The sequence below is a fragment of the Bidens hawaiensis genome, unplaced genomic scaffold, assembly GCF_021521415.1.
Source record: "Bidens hawaiensis isolate Kalapana, Puna unplaced genomic scaffold, B.hawaiensis_p1.1 tig00016075_1, whole genome shotgun sequence".
NCBI classification, from domain to species: Eukaryota; Viridiplantae; Streptophyta; class Magnoliopsida; order Asterales; family Asteraceae; genus Bidens; species Bidens hawaiensis.
In genome coordinates this window covers 141375-163651 of record NW_027505002.1, presented here as the reverse complement: position 1 = coordinate 163651, position 22277 = coordinate 141375, and the positions used below count along the sequence as shown (strand labels likewise).

The 22277-nt window shown below is 33.9% G+C and overlaps 1 protein-coding gene and 3 pseudogenes across 3 annotated transcripts; all 4 read right to left on the bottom strand.

Annotated features, from left to right (window-relative positions):
• Window positions 1-2534: 2534 nt before the first annotated feature.
• LOC143609821 (transcription factor MYB77 pseudogene) lies at window positions 2535-3687 on the bottom strand (annotated as a pseudogene).
• A 3743-nt stretch (window positions 3688-7430) lies between these two features.
• LOC143609806 (putative protein phosphatase 2C 53) lies at window positions 7431-9322 on the bottom strand (annotated as a pseudogene). Its single transcript, XR_013149481.1, has 5 exons — window positions 8884-9322; window positions 8158-8430; window positions 8092-8117; window positions 7818-7997; window positions 7431-7648 (listed from the first exon to the last, which is right to left on the bottom strand). The product of XR_013149481.1 is annotated as a putative protein phosphatase 2C 53 (transcript).
• Window positions 9323-12091: 2769 nt separating this feature from the next.
• Window positions 12092-13348, bottom strand: LOC143609809 (10 kDa late embryogenesis abundant protein-like). The gene is made up of 2 exons (XM_077084458.1): window positions 13146-13348; window positions 12092-12412 (listed from the first exon to the last, which is right to left on the bottom strand). The coding sequence occupies exons 1-2, from the start codon at window positions 13291-13293 to the stop codon at window positions 12294-12296; spliced, it is 267 nt and encodes an 88-aa protein (XP_076940573.1). The 5' UTR covers window positions 13294-13348; the 3' UTR covers window positions 12092-12293.
• A 1097-nt stretch (window positions 13349-14445) lies between these two features.
• On the bottom strand, window positions 14446-16905 carry LOC143609797 (xylan O-acetyltransferase 1-like; annotated as a pseudogene). The gene is made up of 5 exons (XR_013149480.1): window positions 16382-16905; window positions 15963-16134; window positions 15570-15769; window positions 15290-15448; window positions 14446-15208 (listed from the first exon to the last, which is right to left on the bottom strand). The product of XR_013149480.1 is annotated as a xylan O-acetyltransferase 1-like (transcript).
• Between the last annotated feature and the right edge of the window lie 5372 nt (window positions 16906-22277).

The window sequence follows — 22277 nt, the reverse complement described above, 5'->3', positions numbered from 1 at the left end:
CTTTAAATCTGTTGGTTTTAGTTAATCGTTTTAGTTTTTATTTGTTTGCCCGGTTGTGGTTTGTTGGTGGTTTATTTTTTGGTATTTATTTAGATCTATGAATTCATATTTTGGATTGGTGGCAGAAATTGAATGAGGAAATTCCTAAAATGGTCCATTTGTTGATAAATATTTCAAATATGTTCCACTTATTTCAAGTTTTTCTTCAAGCTCTCTTGTCGTCAACGACCTATTAGATTTTTGAGACAACGATTTATTATCCAATGAAACACGTTGTGATATATCTGTTTTAGCTACTAACGTGTTGTGGCCAATCTGATTTAACTTCTAACGCGTTGTTGCCTACATGTTTTAACTAATAACGTGTCGTGATGTCACAGTTATAACTACTAAAGTTTTGAGGCCTACCTGTTAGTAAAAACAGGAAGGCTACAAGACGTTGGTAGTCAAAACAGGTAGATCACGATGTGTTAGTAGTAAAAACAGATAGACCACGGCGCGTTAGTAGTTAAAAAAGATAGGTCATGACGTGTTAGTAGTTAAAATAGGTAGGCCAAGACGCTTTACCTTTGGATCATTAACTTGCCGTCTCGATAATCTAACAGGTTGTCGACGATGAGATAGCTTGGTGACAAACCAGGGAACCTTGAGATGGTAAGGACATATTTGGAATCTCTTTCAACAAAATGGGTCATTTTGGGAATTTTCCTAAATTGAATTGTCTGTTTTCTTTTTGTTCAGAATCCAGACGGGATATTAACTGATATCAAGTCGTGATCTTCTGTTTAAATTGTAAATGGATTGGTTTGGTTTCGTTTCAAACTGGTTTTTAATCTGTTTGGTTAGGCTTGAGTGTAGGTGTCCTCCAACCGTTAATTTGGTTTGAAACTAGTAGTGGTATCACCTAGTTGCTTTGAAAATCAGTTTTCCGTCATGTTTGGGATTAGTTCTGATTAAAATGCTCTTTTTTGTTTACTTCTACTTGAGCCTATTTTTATTGTCATGTTTGTAGTGAATTGACATAGAGTGTTCAGCTCGTACACAGTCTACTTATAGAATTTTAAGAATCTAAGAACACTAGCTATCTGCTATTTGCACGCAGATTATTTGTTATTTGGTGGACATGTTTTTTGATATGTAATTTGGTTGGCCCGACGAAACTGTATGTTAGAATAGAATCGGGTTTAGACAGGCTGATTTAAGACGTGTTATTTCAGTTAGCATGATACTATGACACCTATTTAAATTTGAATGCATAATCCTAAGATATTGTAAATTTATTTGTCCACTCCTAGTATTTGCAGATTATAGCTCTCAAACTTGTAAAATCTATTAATCAAAGTTGGTTGTATTATATGCAAGGGTCTGTTTGAGAGAAATAATTTCACATTTTCACAATTATTTTATGAATAAGATAGTTATAGTTTGATGCTAAAATAATGAAAAATGTAAATAAAAAAAGAAAACAAGTTGATAGTGAACTGATTAAGATTGCTATAGTTTGATGCTAATAATGAGAAATGTAAATAAAATCAGAAAACAAGTTGATAGTAAGCTGATAGGTAAAGAATTGACGGTTTTGATGAAACAAAAAGTGATCACTTTCAACTCTCCTGGTCCATGCATGGTGTTTGTTTAAGGTTTTATTCAACGAACCAATTGATTTTTAGGGTTTAGCTCATCTGACCCGATTGAATGACTTTTTCCATCCCATCCCGACCGGGTAAAAGTTTTTCAACAAATTTGGTTATGCCTATTCTAACTCCTTGAGAATACAGCTTAACCCAAAACAGCTCAATAGCTCATGTCATTTCTATAGTCTGAAGTCCAAATCAACCAAAACTTAAGCATTCGGGCCAATGTTGGCAGGCCTAGTTAGTGATTAAGGTCTAACGGTATGCAAGAAAGCTAACATAAAACGACCACTTGCTTGGTTGACGATGCCAGGTGGTACCGTTATAGGTATTGCAAAATATTAGCAGAAGTGGGATAGCCATCCTGATGAGTTGAAGCCAAGTAGAACATTGATGTGCGTGAGCTATAACACATTCTTTAATAGTTAGATTCGCGATCAAATTCATACCTTCAAGAACTTTTATCTCCGGCTTACAAACATAACCAGAACGCAAACGACAATGCCATTTCTGTTTCCGCTAATCAAGAGAGTTGAACGACTTTACAAGCACTGCTTGTGGAATTCTAATCGAGAGACGCAAGATGCAATTTTACTCGCTAGGTGTTTTGGTCTAGTCGTCCTGGTCAAAAACAACTCGTAATACCATTTTAAACCGCCATAAGGACCCAAAATGATATGCATGGGTTTCTTTTGCCTAGCTTGTTTTATGGTTTTTTTTCCCATTTTTTTTTTCTAAAACAAACCCGTTTATGAATACAAAGGGTATATCATTCTATTGCACAGACTAGATGCAATTCTTAAAAACTCAAAATAAAGAATGTACTATGATTCTATCACTTAATTATACAACTATTTCTTATATTAATAAACACCGATTTAACATAAGTTATATGAATATAGGTTTGGAAAGTGAAGGTGAAATGAAGAATGCGTTAACATATTAAAATTCGGATACAACTTCCAAATAATAATCAAATTACATATACTTTTCCCTACTCTTCATGCTAACTTTAAATTTGCTCACACTTTTGAGCCTCTTTTGCCCTCAATTCGTTGATGTAGATCCTAACCTCTTCCGCTATCATACGCTTCATAACCGTTACCAAATACGTGTTCTCAATCTCCACCGTCGATCTTCCCTCCACGTCATCCCCACCCTTCTTTTCTGTTATTTCCTCAACCACCTTCACCTCCCCTGGCGGTAAAAGCGTCAGCACCGTCTCTGGTCCAATGCACTGACGCTTCAACCCAGGGTCCGACCGATTCGACTCACTAGTCTCCTCAGTGGACCCTCTTTTCAAACCATTGAGGTCTAACCCTGACCCATTACAGACCCATGATTTTTTTCCTATGGGTTCACTTTTTTCAGTATCTTCAGCAACTCCCCGTCGCCGAAGAGTAGAATTCCAATGATTCTTAATTGCGTTATCTGTCCGACCAGGTAAAAGTCTCGAAATAGTAGACCACTTGTTACCATGGACAGCATGTGCTCGAACAATGACATCATCCTCTTCTCGAGTAAACGGTCTATGCTTGACGTCAGGGCTGAGCTGATTACACCACCGCAGCCTACACGACTTCCCGGACCGGCCCGGGATTCGGGAACTAATAAGAGACCAGTTTCTAGGTCCATGTTGTTCCACCATCTTTAGGAGTGTGGTGTCCTCTTGTGGGCTCCATGAACCTTTGATCTTGCAAGCAATATTGTTATTGGTTTCTGCTGCCATAAGATTGATGTGTGTTAATGAAACAGTTGAGGGGGTTTATGAAGAAAGAAGAGGGAGGTTAGGTTTAACCGTTTTGAGAAGGGGGGGAGTTGTTGGCATGACCTTAAACTGCTCGTGCGTCTGTTCTGTTTTATTCATTTATTTATCCGAAACTAACATTGATTCCATAACATCACTTGGTCAGTTACTACCTCTTTCAACAGTTATTTATTAAATAAACAAATCAAATTTCATTTTTTTTATAAGATATAGTTTCTAAAGAGAAAATCTCATAGAATATCAACCTTAAACGTTTTATTGAAAGAGAGCGATTTGTCCTAATATTACTTGGTGACCTGAACTTGTTTCATGGGCGTCGAAAGTATTTTTGTTTTTGGTTGTATATCACTTAGATTTTTTGGTTTATTTGGGATCAGATTGATCTACATAACAACAACAACAACAACAATAATAATAATAATAAACAAATCAAATTTCAAATATAAAAAATACCAATACCGTTCAAATTTTTATCACCAACGCGGTTACGCAATCGGGCTTAATGTACTTTAACTTTAATTTAGAAAGAATGTCCCTCAACACTTGTTTTGACTGATAACATAATCCCAAAAAATGGTACACTTAACGCAACGGAAGACAGTGTTTCCTTTTTTACATGACATCAATTTATTAAGGCTAGATAGACCATTCAAGTAGGCAAATCTTGCTAATGCCAAGAACTATTGAGCGTCGTTCGGATTTTGATATATTACATACATGACACAAATTCTTTTTTATGTAGGTCTGCACTTTTACTTAAACGAAATTGTTTTATAAATGAAACCAGACATATATACCAAAATAACAATAGTCAGTTTTTAATGTTATCAATTAGGCAACATTTGTTTTGAATTTGAGTGTGTGAACATGTGCAATGTAAAGGCGGTTGGTGATATAAACCAAAAGTCTGAGATTCGGGAGAGCATCCAAATCCTACCTTAAGTTAGTCGCAACTGATTACACAAGTTGTAACGGCCTTACTAGAAACATCAATACGACATACTGGTTTTATATGTACCAGGAGTTGACCATTCTATTTTCACAGCTGTTAGTTGGCTGTGTTGTACATGATGCATGTATAATTGTACGTCTTGTGACACCACATTGAAGTGGACGGAAGTACCATCTATGTAGTATAGAAATATTATTATTAAGCTTTTGTATTGATGACATACCAAAATAAAAACAAACAAAAAAAGTTATGAAATGAGATTTAAGTAAGATTTTTCATTCAATACTCAAAGTGAGTCCATAAACTAAATATACCTTCTGAAAATTGTATTTAATTTCGGTAAAATCAAATACACACGTGAAGTTGATTTTTAAAATTTCCTATCTTTATTTAATATTGTCGTAGTAAATAAAATGGTTGAAGAGGGTGTCTAAAACTCTAAATTGCAAGGCAATCTATAAGAAAATGTTTGAAACATTTCGGAACATTCTTCTTTTTCTTTTTCTTTTTCTTTTTCTTACGTTGCATAAAAAAATAAAATTCGTTTAGCAATATCCATCAAGCAATGAGGATAACGTAAGTACGTAACTAACATAGGTCTACTGGGCTCACGTCTATTAGTGGTTGTTCCATTACGTTTAAGCCCAATCTATTTCTTATAAAATAATACTAAAACCATAACACAATCGGGCTCCTTTTTCTCAACTTTTTTAAGTAGTTTGCTCCTCTCTGCTTCTGCCTTTTAGCAAGACTTAATTATCTTCCTTATACATTAGACATGCATTATATACACATTATATAGATTATATACATATATTTTTATATACATACTAGATCCACGGTGATTCATGATGACTTGACTATCATAATTAATGGGCCATTGTAACAGGTTTCTTATGGTGTCTACATGTTTATCTTTCTCCCCTCCCCCTTTTGGTCATGCATGACCTGAGCCCGTTGACCATCCTCATTCTCGTCATTCTAAGGAGCCTATTTTTTTTTCTTTTTCAATTACTTTTATTATTAATTAATGTAAAGGTGGAGAAGGAGAATAGTGTATACCCCTTAACTTATGGTTACGACTTAAGAGATTCTATAGACAAGCATTGGTCGAGAAGAGAGATGAACACTATTATAACGTATTTTTATATGCTCAGTATTTGTTTTGTTTCTCGTAATTTATTTTAGAAGAATTATATATATGTCTAAAATATTAAATTAAAATATATTTTTAAATTATAATGTTTAATACATGTATACTTTTTTAAGTCATCCTTTCTTTTCCCTTAATCATTGGGTGTCTAGTTATACCATCGTAGAAACATAAATGATAATTGGCTTATTTGTATATATGCAGCTTTTAACAAATCACCAAATGGTTTGGTATTAAAAATATATATATATATATATTTAATTTGTTTCATAGTTTGAAATAAGTTAAATTTTCTTTCCAGCCATTGTCATTTCTTTAACACCATGTATTTAACGTATCAATCAATCAATCAATCATGCCCAGTAAAATCCCACCGACAGCAAAGCTATAAGTAGGGTCTGGGGAGGGTGGGATGTAGACACACCGTACCTCTATCCAAAGGAATAAAGAGGTGGCTTCCAGAGAGACCCTCGGCTCTAAGTACATGTATATGAAGCAAAATAAAGGAAATCAAAGTTTAACAGTTATATAAAAACTACTACTAATTATAATAATATTAATAATAAGATCACAGTTTAACAGCTATATAAAAGCTAATAATAATTATAATAATAATAATATATGTAAGAGAAATACCATTATGGTATGTGACCTAAATAAGTTAAGTCTAAGTCCTAAGGTATTCAACATGTATTTAACGTATATTATTATAACATGTATTTAACGTATATATATGTTAAATAAAAATATAATTTTCTACTTAACTATGCCACTCTCTCCTATGACCTAAAACTCCTAATTTGCGAAAGCGAAATCTTTATTAACAAAATAGCCGGTCAATAGTCAATACCAAGAAAAAGTGATGCCTACAAAGTGAGTCAAAAGCATGAGAACTGAAAAGTTAAATGCATTATTTTAGAATGGAGGGGCATGCACCATCCAGTTGACTTGGTGTTACGTAAAAGGGAAAATCGTTATAACTAAGATGTTGACACCGTTTAAAAGAATAAAAAAACAAAAACAAATCAATAAGATGTTGAAAATTGCTTTTTATCTAAATAGTCATTATATAAACTAATTAACAATTGTACAAAAAAAAAAGAAAAAAGAAAACATAAACCAATATTTGAAAGACTTAATGTAGTGATATTGAGCTCAAAATGCGCCCACAAATCAGGACTGGCCCAAACATGCGCACCTTTGACCCAAAAGCTCTTTTTCATATAAAGGTATAAAACTAATCAAGAACGGCTGCTTTTGGATTTAGTAGCAGCTTGCACTGTTTTTGACATATTCTCTAACGGAAGACTGGCTTGTTTGCTACACTTTTCTTTTAATCTTCGTGACCCCCCTAAACAGGGAGAAAATTAACATTACTAAGTCAATTATAAATGGGATATGTTTATCCGTTTCAATTCAATATTATAATAATTCCTTCGTTCCGTTATAAGGTCTACATTTCCTTTTTTATTTGTTCCCTTACAAGTGCTTACTTTTAAAATTTATTAGCCAATTTTCAAGTTTACCCTTAAACACACACAACTAACATTAATAAACAATATTGATGGACCTACTTTTCAAAGGCATTATTGTCATTCGGTAAGAAAAAAAGTAATCATTCAATCCACCTTAAACTTTGTGTTTTTCAAACATGAACACTTGTAATGGGACGGAGGGAGTATGATTTTCAAATTTTAACATCGTCATGTGGATCCGGTACTACTTGCGTTCTGGTGACTACAATCTAGTACATGTTTTTGTAAGTTATATAGTTTCTGATACTTGTTTATGTGTTATATATACGGTAAGTGACAATTTAATGACTACAATATCCACTACACATTTTTAAAGAGTGACACAAGTAAAAAAGAAAGATATAATTAACTTAATTGAGGTAAGAACAACAACAACAAATAACTATGAGTAGTGCAATTGATGTTGCTTCTCAAATATTAGATTAAACTAATTTAATATGTTCATGAAATGAAATGAGGCAGCCTGATGACCATGACACTCATGTCATCATAAGATCCCCTTGTTGCTGATAAGTTAACGAGCTTTTTACAAGCGGAAATTGGATCAGGTTTCTTGATTCCCATGCAAAATGGCCTAACAATGTCGATTGCTTCTTGGTTATTCACCTGAAAAAGATAATTCATCATATTAGCAACCCATTCAAGTTGTTATTACCTCTATCGAGTTAAACGAGTAATATCCGTGTTAATTAACTAGTTATCATATATACAATTTTTTTTAAACGGTCAATTTTCATACTTTTTTAAGTTCTGAAAATATTATCAAAACAATTACCTTATCCCATATCCCATCAGAAGCAAGGATCACAAACTCGCATTCCGGTTTGATGTCAATTACTCTTGTTTCTGGTTCGGCAATCACCCAATTTTTGAGATGTTTGTCTCCTATTCCTCTTGATACCGCTAGCGAACCTTGTATTCTCCAAACACCATTGCGACAATCAACATATCCACCCTATAAGTTACAAATTGACAACATATATCAAAACATGAACATTTCATTTATGATTTAAGAAAAAAAGATTCTTAAATTCTAAGTTTATAATTACCAAGCTTTGAATTCTATCTTGTTCATCTTTCCTTGAAGGTTTGTGATCAAGAGTGAGCTCTTCTGCCACTCCACCTCGGCTCATAACAGCGCGACAGTCACCTACATTAGAGACTATAAGTTTGCCATTACGAATCAATGCGGTTACACAACAAGCACCACCATTGACATCTTCTTGTAGAAACTCGGAATCTGTAGCCAAATATCCCTCCCTAACAGCCTCTGCAACTTCATCTTCACATTTGTTCGCTACTTTGGATATTATATTTCTATGCAGATTCTTTGCTGAGAATTCCGCAGCCTTTGCTCCTCCATGGCCATCAAAAACTCCAAAGAAGGCCTGCAATCATATATGACATGCTATTAGAAGATATCAAACATTGTTTATATATTGTAATTATAATAACATAACTAACAGAAATGATTGATTAAATTTAATTTATAATTATCCAAATATATATATTTGATTTGTAGGTGGTCATAACTCAAAAACGTTTTATATGTAGCTTTTGAAAGTGTTTTAGTTTCACCCAAATTTCACTTGTGGATTGATCAGTACTGTTATTGTATTATAATTCATTAACTGATTGTTTTTTTCACTTTAATTTAACAATAAGTTATTTAACATATAATTTAATTATTTTTTCTTATTAATTGAGTATTAACTTTTAAAATTCTCTAAGTATATATTCTATGTTTAATATTTTCTAAACTAAGTGTTTTTTATACACTTTATATTTATAAATATGGAGAACATACAATTATTATGAAATTATTAATCATGTTATGATACCTGTTTTGAATCTCCTTGAAGATCAACAATGGCGGAGTATCTATCCTCCATGAATCTTCTTTTACCTCTTTTACAATACACAGAATACTCCTCACCTTCCTCATCGATCTCCGCCACGTCATCCTCCGGCTTAACAACCTCATCCACAAAACTCAAGGGTGCAAACGGAATCTGAATCTTTGCTGGCCTCTTTCTCTTCAACAACACAGATGTCGACGTATCCGAATCACAACTGGCAATCGATTGAAGGGAAGAAGTCTGCGGAGATGATGGCGTCGAAGTTGTGTAATGAAGAGAAACCGATGGAGATATCATCGGTTCGCGAAACATCGGTGATGATAAGAACCCTGTAGAGTTCGTTATCGCAATGGCACTAGACATGTTACTGACTGTCTTTTTTTGAACGACAAATGTTACCTTTACCTCTACTCACTTCTAAATTACGTCAATTTACAGATCAGTTTTGGTCTTCGACAGTAAATAGAAAGCCAAAATGTTAACTTAACTATTTCATTATTTTTGGTGTTTGCTTTCTTCATGTATTTATATATACACAAAAGACGGGGTCATAGAAAGCCAAGTTTATCGACCGTAACGTTTTTAATAATATTAGTTAACGGCAAGATTTGTCATTAGAATTCACGCGCTTTGAGAATAAGTGAAAGTAACGTTTTAGGGTTTTACTAAATAGTTGGATGAGGTTGTGCGGTGCATACGACGCGCTGAACATTTGGTGGGGTAAAGAAGAAGTGAAAGCATGCATGGGATTTGCATGAAAAGTTCTTAAATGTTCAAATAATAATAAAGAAAAAAAAGACCAGATCTTGTCAATGGTCAAAATACCTTTAAACATAACTTAAAAGTAACAAACCTCGTCCTCTACTTTTGTTTTGCACTATCCTTCTTTTTGTTTTTTTTTTAAAATTTAATAAAACATATGTAATTTCTGCATTAAAGTAAATTATACCATAAAATATTCTCTTTAGATGCGTTACAATACGGGAGTTATGTGTGTGGCAAGTAGTTATGAGATTTGGTCAATGATGTGGTCATTTGTTGAATAATTTAGTCGTAAATCATCCAAATCGCAATGGCGTTGACAATTTCTACAGCCCAACAAAATTGATATGCTTCCAAGATTCGTCATCTTGTTCCAATTAACCTTTAGCATCCAGCATTTCTGTTGCCTCCAAATAGCTACCGGTTCCTACTACCCTTTATCATGTACATTATATTGCATTTTAAATGTCAAAAACAAACATGTACAATATCATGTACATTATATTGCATTTTAAATATAAACTATTCATACATTTATTAAAATTGTATTAACGTATTAGTTATAATTTTGTGAATGTGAAAGAAGTGTGGGACCACGTCCTTGGGTAGTGAAGATGAAGCCATACAATCTCTTCGTAATTGATCGATAAATCCAACAATAAATAATGATGTTAGATGTCTTCCTCATTTTATTAGTAACAATATGGTATCCCTTCAAACCAATGATGAATTGAATGCTTGAATTTTTAGATCATAGTGTATAGTTAATGCTCTTCCTAATCTATTAAGTCAGCTTTTGATCGAATTCTAGGTAAAGTTTCTTGTATTTATTTGCGAATAATCAATCAATGAGAAAATGACTTTGGTTGAGAACTCAACTTCGGATGTTCTAACTGGTTTTTTATACCATTATTATGGTGTTACTTTAAAAGGTGTACGTTTATATATTACATCATATGGCCTTCTCCCTCCCACAACCTCCATAGTTGGGGATTCGCAACCTTCTCCGTTACACAACCTCCTGAGTTGCGCTTCTGATTTCTCGCAACCTCATGAGTCCTCTCTATCCTGGGCGCAACTCTCACTCCACCCATTTTATTCTATGCGGCAAACCAAAATTAGGACCGCTTTCCCTCCTCTTCATGGCGAAACTCCCATGAGCATCATCACTGCACCCTTCCCGTCCTAATCCATCAATTTTTTCCACACAGTGTATCCTTGACATTCCTTGTGCTTTGAGGATAAAACATTTACCGATTAAAGTATCTAACCAACAACCCTAACGTTTTTCAGTGTTTTCTTAGCACTTTTTTTTTTCCAATATATAGCTTTCAAGTACTCTTGCGTATGGGTAGGATGCATTTTTTTCTTTTTTTTGTTAACTCTTTATCTTATTCAGTGTTACATATCAAAAGGGCTTAGGGTATATATATTCACTTCCATACTGTAACAGATATACTTCATACACTAATAACTTTTGTCGCACAAGTTAATATATGGCGTACGTTTAATTTATAATGTATATCATATTAAGTGTTAGGTTGATTAAGTATCCTTCTTTTACATTATTTTTCGTTGGATTTAGTTTTTAAATAATATTTCAAATAGACAACCATCATCTATAACTTCTCTTTATATAACTTGCTATGATGAAAGCAAAAAAAGATTAATATCAATAAGAAATAAATAGATAATTAATGGTGACACATATATGAGGTTATGTGTTGGCAAAACTCATACCACTAAAAAGTGTCTTATCGATGCCAATTCTATGTACTAGAGTTTTGTGGTTTATATTCTTTGTCGAGAAGGAGTAATGTGTGATAGGAGAATAGTACAACTTCAAATTCATATTCAATTTTGAACAAACTAAAACCCGTGAGTTTGGTCGTACTCAACTTGATACAAATGCCGGCCATGAGTATATGGGCCTATTCGTTTTTTTTAATAGAAACCCAATCAAAATCCGGCGTCAAAGGTTTACGGTTGAAAAGATCCTGGATATTTGAACAACGTGCCTGTTCTTTTATTTCTCACTTTTCTAGTACTTTTTTAAAAATAAATTTAAATATTAAAAGTACATATACTTTTTTAAAAGTCTATACAATTTAAAGAAAAAGTATATATAATTTAAAAAATAAAATAAAAAAGTATATATATAATTTAAAAAAAAAACGAGCCAATGCGGGTCGGACCACCTGCCCGCCTTAAGGAATGTTACCTGGTCCGAAGTTACAAGGAAATTAAAAAAATGCTTTTTATATTTATGTCCAACTGATGATTCTCGAAAATGTTGCTTCGTATATTTTTTATATTTATGGATTCTCCAAAATGTTGCTTCGTGTTACGAAATTGACTAGGATGGTTCCGTATCAATATTTCATAACGATTATCCCACACTTATCCTATTTGGAGACGGAGGAAAACATACATGAACTAGTTTTATTATATTAACACACATGCAAATTACAACCTACGAGCAAACACTACTACATGCATACACGAAACGCCAAACGCCCAAACTACCAACAAAACATTTTAACTACACAACACAGCATATCTAAAACACCTGGAAACATAAAGAAACACTAGTCGTGCAAGCAAACACATCATCGATCGATCATCCTCCATCAACCTTCCTCCTCATCGTCCTGTTGAGCAGCGGTGCTCCGACCACCCTTTTTCCCCATCTCCTTGTAACCTTCTGTTCCCAGCTGGTCTTTCCTTGTCTGTCCTCCCTTGCTCCGTCCTTAACCACAAACATATATATATACTTACATAATATTATGAATGAACTATACTAAAATAAATAACACTATCAGAAAATAATTCTGACAAATAATTTCCCACAATATAAAAATTTAAGGAAGACAAATAAAATAATCCAATTACAAGAGTCAGATAGACGGGCAATAAGCTATGTTGCTACCCTATTTAATAGGGTAACCAAGAAATACAAATTAAGTTTAACTTTCTTCAGTGTCGTTAAGTGACAAATACTCTTAACGAATAAAAGGATCTAATTACAAGAGTTAGGTAGGCGGGCAACAAACTATGCCGCTACCCTTTTAAATAGCAAAACCGAGAAATACAAAGTTAACTTAGTTAACTTTCTAACTTTCCGTTACCCTTTTAAATAGGAAAACCGAGAAATACAAAGTTAACTTAGTTAACTTTCTAACTTTCCGCAAACCACTGTGCACGACCGCTGAACTTAAAAAAACAAAAGAAAAAGATAACGACAAATGAGAGATGAATTATTAACAAAAGAAAAAAAAACTGGCAAATGAGAGATGGATTATTAACAAAAGAAAAAAAAACTAGCTCTCATTTTGCTATAGCATTTTAACAAAATACCCACATAACATTTTATTGAAATATTGTTGATAACTCTCCGTTCCAACAAAAAGTATATTTATTATTTTTGCTAAAAAACCGTTGGTAAACATATAAGTGTTTGTGATATTGATCTATAGTATTACCTTCAGCAAGGCGTTCCTGGGCCTCGAGGGTTTTGCCTCGAGTACCACCAGGAACGACGGTCTCTCCTTGAGCCGCTCGTTGGTCAAGCTCTTTTTTCTCCTTTTCGGAGATTTGCTCGGACTTCTTGCTTGCTTGTTGTGATGCCATTTTAACAACTTATCTGTTACAAATTATGACACAGTGTTATTGTTATGATCGAATTGAGGATGCTAACTTATTAGTGACTATAGTATATATAGTTCATAAGAATGCATACAGAAGATATGAAAATAACATGCATGTTGGCACGTAATATGATGACGTGGTGGCAGGGGGAGACGAAGTGGCTATCTGGGCACACGTGTCATCACCTTAAGTTGTTAGATTGTAGCTATCTCAGATATTGCATTGATAACGTGACAGTTTTTCTTTAAATCCGACCATAAGAGATGGTATTGGCAGAAGATAAAGATATGATGAAAAGATTTTGGTTGATCTTTAGAGCAAAAAATTAATATACAAATTATCGGAATTTATTTTGAAGTCGATCCTTGAACTAATCCGGCAATGCATTCCTTGGCTTATTGGCTTATCAATTACTCCGTAACTGATAATAATTTGGTCTTTTACTAAGATCAATTATATATACATTAAATACATACACACCATCTTCAAATCTCACCTCATCTACAAACAGGGATTTGTTGTTAAATAATACGGTTGTTTGAACAAACAATGACTAGCGTCGTTTAAAAATAGCATGCTCGTCCGGTAGTCAAATCAGACCCATTTTTTAGTGTTGATAGGTGTGTACCCACTCCCACTAAACTTTTGAAAAAGGTACTTATGAAATTTTAAAACCGATCCCTTAGAAAAACAATTAGTTTATAAAATTTCTAAGTATATATAAACATTAATTATCAATATAACTTATAAAATGACATATATCCAAATGATAAAACTATTGTAACTTAGATCCAAATTAAACCTTACTAACCCAATGACAATAAAGTTAGGTTCTTTACTTCTAGGCCTTAGCCCATAATTTTAAAGTTTAAATCTTATTAGAAAATAAAAATTCATAGGAAATTGCATAGAAAAAGAATAATGAATAACTTCATGATTGTTTTTGTTCGCTTAGTTAACGCTCAGCCGTGTTATTTCTTTGCACTATAGATACCCAAGGTCATCTTGGGTCTCAGTTATAGGAAGGATCACAAAAGAATATGAAATGTCTAGAAAATAATTGATTCTGGTAGAAGTAACCAATAGCTTTTACATAAGTATATTTAGCATGTAAACTTTAAACATGAGCCCTATCCACAATTATACATTGGGGCACTAACGTTTGCGTACCCTTCTAATCCCCTTCTAATCCTTTCATAATACTTGACAATACCTAAAGTTTTAAATAAAATAGACGAACACATAACATATTTTTTACGAAACATAATGCCGAAAACACATATATCTTGTTTATTGGCGCCTTAAAAATGAAATGACAAACATGGTTACAAGGTGTCCATCATTTATTTCGTCTTTCAACGTTTCAGTGTACATTTGAAACAATTTCACTTTAAAGTTGTGACCCAGCGTCTAAACAAAATTTTCACAATAAAATAAAATGTAAAATTGCCCTCTCTCTAGATACAAGGTACGTGAAAGAACAAACAAAAACTCAATGTCTAAAAGTAAATAACCAAATGTGATCAGGGTTGGCTTACACCAATCAAGATCAAGGGCGAGAAATGATACGTGTATACAGAAACTTGTTCCAAGTGTCAAGTAACCCAGGAAGACACCAATGAATACAATCTGCATAAGTGTTTGGGTCTGCCTGCTGCTCTTCTGTTAGCATCTTGCCTTGCCGAATGGTGTATACTGAGGTATGTGCATCTTTACGGTATTCTGAAAACGAAGTTATGTTCAAGAAATGGACCGGAAGCTTCATTGATTGAATCACTTCAGCCGCTGCCCTAAATAGCCGTCTGTCTGTGCCCACGTTTAGCGGCATAGACTGGTTTAGAATTGGACTAATCTCCTTTGCACATTTATGCCATCGGGGTTGTTCCAATCCAAGCTCCTACAAATTTTACCTTAAAGTTTATTTATGGATGTTTATTATTAATTATACTTAAAAGAGTCTTAAGAGTAGAAGGTTTACTTTATATGTAGAGGAGACATGCTGGTGAAAAAAACCATGGTCCGGTTCGGGTCAATATTTTTATCGGCCCATTTAGCCCATGTCTTCAAAACTCTTGCGTACGCTATGGGCCTTTCAACCTCATCATATTCGGTATCTCCTTTGTCAAATGATCCTCTCCTATATTATTGGTTTTCATAAAAATATTTTACTAAAAACTATAAACCATTGCTGATTTTTTTTTACTTATATTAGCTACTATTGTAGAAAATGTTGAGTGAAAGATTTTTATAAGACTCACAGGACTTTCATGGCGAAGGTATTCATCCACCAAATGTAGGTGTTGAAGATCAAATAATCAACATTTTTCCAGTTTTGACCATGTTTTTTAATGGATCCGGGCATTATGATTCGGTTCAATATGCTATGCATTGTTGGATCATCCGAATTCGACTCTACCAAAAATGGTGCCCAATAAAACTCCACCGTGGCATTATAGTCCTACAATTATGCATATCAAATTACTAATTTATAGAATCTATGAACAAGTAAACACATGTACTAATCTATAGATTGCATAATTAACCATTACTGGTTATTTTCATGTAAACCCGTGAATATATGAGTCGTGTGATCTTGTAATTTCAAGTCAAGTAAAAAACCGAAAACAAATCAATAGATGAAAGAAATAAACCTCGATTCTAAAAATAGAAAGTGAGCCGGTTTTGATCAAACTCTTTCTTCCCGGAGGAATAATAGATTGGGCCAAACACACCATTGATTCCCACCGATTCCTGTTTAATGAATCTCCAACAAACATAAGCCTTTTGTTCCTCAGTTTCTCCAACAGCAACTTCGCCTTAAATCTTTTCATACCGAAACAAAAATATCAAGGTTAAGTCAATCTTGCAAATCCTTTTTATTAGTCTGGTCTTAGTGAAAACAGATTCTCTATCTTAAAATAACGTAAATGTTTATTCTCATCTCACCCGTTACAAGCATTTCCGATAATTTTCATTTGAGTGAGACTCTACTGGATACGTTTCTTTATTATGTTCGTAAATTAACTTTTTTTTTTATTAAGTTTGATGTAATGGTAATGAAGAAGCTTACTTGGGTAAGTTACAACCCTTTGGTTGCCACCTCCAATTTTGATACATAGAATCTTTTCTCCCATTTCTCATGCATGTAACTTGAGCCGTAAGAAACTCACATTGATCTTCTTTATATAACGGATGTGTAGAACCATAATAAACCCAATTCCCATCATACAAATCACATTCTTCCGGTGGCAACTCGATATCCTCATCATCTTCCTGTTCTTCCTCCACCGCATTAGCCACAGGAACCGGCATTTCAATCATCTGATTAATATTATCCTCAGTTTTGGATTCCACCACTAAAGTAGTGGTGGAACTTATCTCAATTCTTGGTGTAGTGAATGGGAATTCGGCAATGGACTTGACATCTTCATTGTACATGAAGAACCCGAATAAGATAACCGAGAAGACGACGATGAAGACCGAGAGGTTGCTGTTCTTGCGGTGTTTCATGGCAGCTGTGTAGGCGGAGAAGGGGGAGATTTTTCGGCGAAGGGGATGCATGATAGGATGAGAAGGTGGTGGTGGTGGTGGTGGTAATATAATGAGTCAAGAGACATTAAAAATGGTGGATGTTTAAGGTGGAATTGGTGGAATGGTGTTGTCTTGAAGCAACCTCTATCTATGGTGGATGAAGGGTCGTCTTCTTCATGAATTTTTGTAACTAATTTCCTCAATGTTTTGGACAAGAGTGAGATCAAAGTTTTGTAGTTGGGTGGCTCCCTTTCAATTCCGGTAAGGTGTGTGTTTTTACTTTTATTGTGTGAGGTTGGAGTGATGAAAATTAGAAGAAAAAATAAAAAAAGAAATAGAAGAAAAAAAAACAGTTTTACAACTTGGATATGTGTACCGTTTAACTTTAATTATTAACTAGGTAACAACCCGCCGAGTTGCGACAGTGCAGCGACGCGAATTCGGTCTGTATTTGTTAGGTTTGTAACGGTAAAAACAAAAAAGTAAAAACACATAATACTATTGTCACTCGCATAACTTATGATAAAAAAATAATATTCAAAACAACTTGTAGTTGGTTGGTAAAACTCGCGCGGTGCAGCTGTGAGTTGATACAAATTTGGTCGGTATCGAGGTGACGACGCCAGAACTAAGAAAATATAAATAAATTCATCAACACTTAAATATAGCAAATTAACATATCTAAAGAAACGGACGTAACCGACGCGAATTCGGTCGGTTGCGGATTATGGCACAGAAACTACGTTTCAACGCTCCACGAACCGACACGAATTTGGTTAGTGTCAATGATGTTGATACAAAATGGTAAAGATAAATCATTAAACACACAAAAATCAACATGAAAGAATTCTATATATGTTTTTTAAAAGAACAAAATTGACATGACACTTAAGTAACTCATACGGATTATAAAGGAGAAAATTTAGCCTAAAATTAAATATATTGGTGCAAAGGAGAAAATTTAACCATCTCACCAAATAGGAACATTGTTAATTCTGTAAAATTATTTCCCTGAAAGTTCAAAATCTTTCATAAAATTACTTTTTAACACCAAACTTTGATAATTATTTATAATCATAATTTCATTATTAGGATTATGAATATGTGATTCGTATTTTTTGAACCATCTTTGGCAACGGGGGTAACACTATTAATGGTGTTGAGGTGGTATAAATGGTGTTATTGAAACACTATGCTCTCTTTTCAATGGCCATTGGTGAAATAGTCTCTCTGGTCAGCTCATGCTCGCCACTCTTCAAAACAGCCAATCATTTTTTTTTCATTTTCTTTTTTGATTTCTTTTTTAATTTAAATAATATAAATGAATGGAATGGTGAAGCATGGTGGAGAATGATGTATAACATAGATTAAATGGTGAGGTTGAATGTAAATGAAATTAAATCTGAGGTAGCGTTGATATAACAAACGATCCAGAGTGGGGAAAAGTTGAGTATAATAATAGCTTTATTATCTTAAAAAATTTTAATATACTAACTATTGATTTAGAAAAAAGAAAAATAATAATACAAGTTTAAACCGTCAAAACGACCATTGAACCTGTAGGTCTTGTCGACCAACAAACCCAGATGAGTTTGATTTGTCGTTTTTGATATAATAATTAACGGTTCATTCCATAACTTTTTCTAAAATTATTGGAAAGGACCGTTAACGTTTCCTAAAGAAGCGAAATAGACATATCTACTCATACCATATAAACCATCTATTTTAATTTGTTTTTCTTGTTTTATCTTTTTATAAAAATCAACTTGTAGGTAGGTTGGCAAAGTGGGTACATGTTTCGGAACAATAAGACTTGTTTAGCATAAAAAACTATACTATTCAATTTTTGACTTTAAAAAAAATTAAAAATTAGAAGCCTAAGATTCATTATTTCTCATTCATACTTGTTCATTTAGGCCACATAAAACATATAATTGACACATTTAAACCACCAAAGTCAGGTGTTAAATGAGTTGTTTTCATGTTCATACTTGTGTTATAATCACGTCGTCTTTAACATGTTAACCACGATAAGACACGATTTGTTAGCTCTGCTTGTAGGTTGTTTTGTTCACTGAATGGTTTTAAAAAAATAGGAATTTTTCAAAGGAATTTGAATTAATTCCAATGAAAAGCAATTAATTCCAATGAAAAGCCATAATGTATTTGGTAATTTGTAAAATTGGTAAAGAAATTGGAATTAATTCCAATGAAAAGCCATCATGTATTGGATGGGGTTTTTAGTAATTTTTAAACTTACATTGCAAAGTTTAGAAATCCTTCACTACATGAAAGGGAAGTTGAAACCCTTTGTTGATGAAATTTGGTAGAATGCAGAGTTCAACTTCAATTCTATCTTTAGTCAACCAAATATATTTTATTGTGAAATTTAAAATACAATTTTATTGATTTCCTGAGACACGAGGAAACAATCATGTATTTCAAAAGATTTTGTAAAAATAAAATCTACAAAGATTTGACTAAAATATATTGCGTTTGAGAGTGATCTCTATAACTTTGAATCTTTCAATTTTTTAACATTTCGGATTTATATGATTTGCTAATTTAGGATTTGGAGACTAACCATGTATCTAACATATAATAGATGTTAAAAAATATGGCAAGTTTAAGGTTGGGAAAGACATGTTTAAGGTTCCTAGTCAATTTAATTAAGGTGTCAAGTGAATTATTGGTATAGGCATGAGTGAGAAAAAGTAAACACAAAGCCAAAATGTAACCATTTTAACATAACCCGGTCCAACGACCCCTTAACCTTTTGTTTTGGAGTGATTGGTTGACTTCGGGCACCTTAATTTCGAAGCGAAGCGAACTGTGAAATCTGTACTGTATTGGAAAGCAAATGAGCCAGTCATACTACATACAAACTTTTGATTGGTTTGATTTTGGCACAACCAAGATTTCAAGGATGGATTGCGTGGGTCTCATTCCTTTGATATGCATCTTATTTTTTATTTTTATATTGTGCACCTTCATGATTTAAACACCTAAACCTCTTAGTGTTTGTGGCTATTAGGGGGGGAAACGTCATAAACATAGTGACTAAGAAGTTGGGTTTACACATGAATCATTGTTCTAAAACTTCGAATCAACATAGATTGCAACGGAAAAACGTAAACATACGTACTTTAAACCCGAGGCTGTCATATCCTTACAAGAACAACGTGTAAGATTAATATGGCTCTCATTATCATTTATCTAATTAAAAGATCATTGACTTAAATATATCATATGATTGGTAATTATCCGATGGATGTAATTACCTTTATTATCATATTTTGGGTTTCCGCTTAGGTGTTTGTATATATAAAGCTGATTAGAGAGAATGAGTTAGTCACCTACTAATCAAATTCGCACCCTCTGTCTCTCTTTACAAATTTGAGGGTCTTAAAGCTCCCCGTTGCTGTAAGGGTAGGGTACTAAGCCCAGCCCAAATTAATATAACACCGGCTAGGTGAATAAACCAAGCGTTGGGCGGACATGTGGTGGATAAAACTATGCGCCATGCGGGCTGCATGACACCATAAATATTGCGCATTATAATAAATATTCCCTGACACCTCGGGAATGGTAGCGCTAAGATTTCCACCAGCATGGGACAAAAATGAAGAATATACATCGGGAATATCACCCAACCAATGGGGATTAAGCAACACATACAAGATGTGACATTCGTCAAAATTTGGATCTCGATTTGTATTCGTGTTGTAAACCTTTATTATACAAACCCGACTCAACATCTTTTTTTTTGTTTCTTCATTTATTTATTATAATATTATTATATATCTCGATCACCAATAAATCGATGTTTGTCATATTACAGAGTCGTTAAGAAAAACACAAGTGGTTCAAACTAATTTTCGTTAAGTTATTATAAGCTTTTAGAACCTTTAAACTCGTTTTAAACATTGATTGAAACTTAGGGGGTGTTTCTGTAAATATGTATATATATATATATAACTTAAAATAACCTAAACCTAACATATTTATCATCACAGCCGCCACCATGCCGGCCGCCGTTTTCCGGCGAATCTCCGGCCACCATCTCCAGCCAACACCAGCCGACACCTACACCGCAGCCATCACACCAGCCAGCACCCTCTTCCTCTCTTTCGATTCCGGCGACGCCAAACACCTCCGGCCACCACCTCGCACTGCATCACCACCATCTCATCCCCCCTCAACCCGACACCACCACACCCTTTCCCTCGTTTTTTCCGGTGACCGAAAAAACCGAGCCGTGCTCTCCCTCTCCATCAACCGATCGCTACTCCCCCTTTAATTTTCGACAGAAAATCCGGCCACTGTTTGCATCACTGGCAACAGTTCCGGTGGCAGCAGACGGCGGCGCTGGTTCAGGGCGGTAGCTCTCAGCGACGCGGTCGCGTGGATATATTATTTGCTTGATTTCGAGCTCGTATGGCCAAGTTATGAGCAAAATAAGAAAGGGTTCGTATTCCGGCTGACGGTTTGTATCTCCAATTGATTGTTTGGTTTTCCGGCGATGGTGAAGGTGATTTCCAGTGACGAAAACAGGTATAAATAGTGGAGTTCAATGAGACGAATGCGGGGAATCTTATTTGCCTTAATCGGAGTTCGTTTGTTATGGTTTCGAGCTATCCGACTATTTTTTTTAAGTATTTTAAAGTTTATAAAACTTATAGAAATTTATATTAAATTTAAATAAATTTTTTCGTATTAAAACCGAACATCATTATAACCTGTTCTTTCTCGGCTCGACTCGGTTAAACTAATTTTATCTCTATATATATATATGTATATATATGTATAAATATATATTTATACAATGTTTAATAAATACGTTTTAATTAACTAAAAATCATAATAAATATTAAAAATAGTTTCTAATAAACTTATAAAAATCGACACTTTTATGTCGATCTCGTTTCAAGGTTTTCGTGTTTATGTATGTATATATATGTATGTATATATATATATATGTATGTATGTATGTATATATCGAAAATATATAAATAACGAACTCTAACTTATTTAAGCCCGACACCATCTTTTGGGTAAAGTTGTTTTTATAAAAGATGTACATTTTCTCATGATAAACGTAAGCCTTAAATCAAAATCTGTAAATTTGGAGCTTTCGGTGGTCAAATCGATCCCGGTCCGTTAAGGGGCATTTTAGTCAATTTTGGAATAATTCGAATACTCTATCTTCTGGTTAGAACTAGCTTTCGGACCAGAAGACTTTTCTGTTCGTCATAATATTTTGAGTGTAGTGGTCAGAGCTCGACTCCAGCCTCGCAGTTCGGATTCTGAACAGTACCAGCTCGCTTAAACAATGTTTATTTTATAACTCAAATTCTAGACATCCGTTAGACCTGATTCCAGCGGCTACGTTCTCGCTTTTAATTTTATATTATTCCCTCAAAGTTTCAGGTTTA

Coding starts and splice junctions, on each gene's coding strand:
- LOC143609809 (XM_077084458.1), bottom strand. CDS start 13,293: ATGGCATCACAACAAGCAAGCAAGAAGTCCGAGCAAATCTCCGAAAAG. Junction 12,413..13,145: donor CCAGGAACGCCTTGCTGAAG/GTAATACTATAG, acceptor TTTGTGGTTAAG/GACGGAGCAAGGGAGGACAG.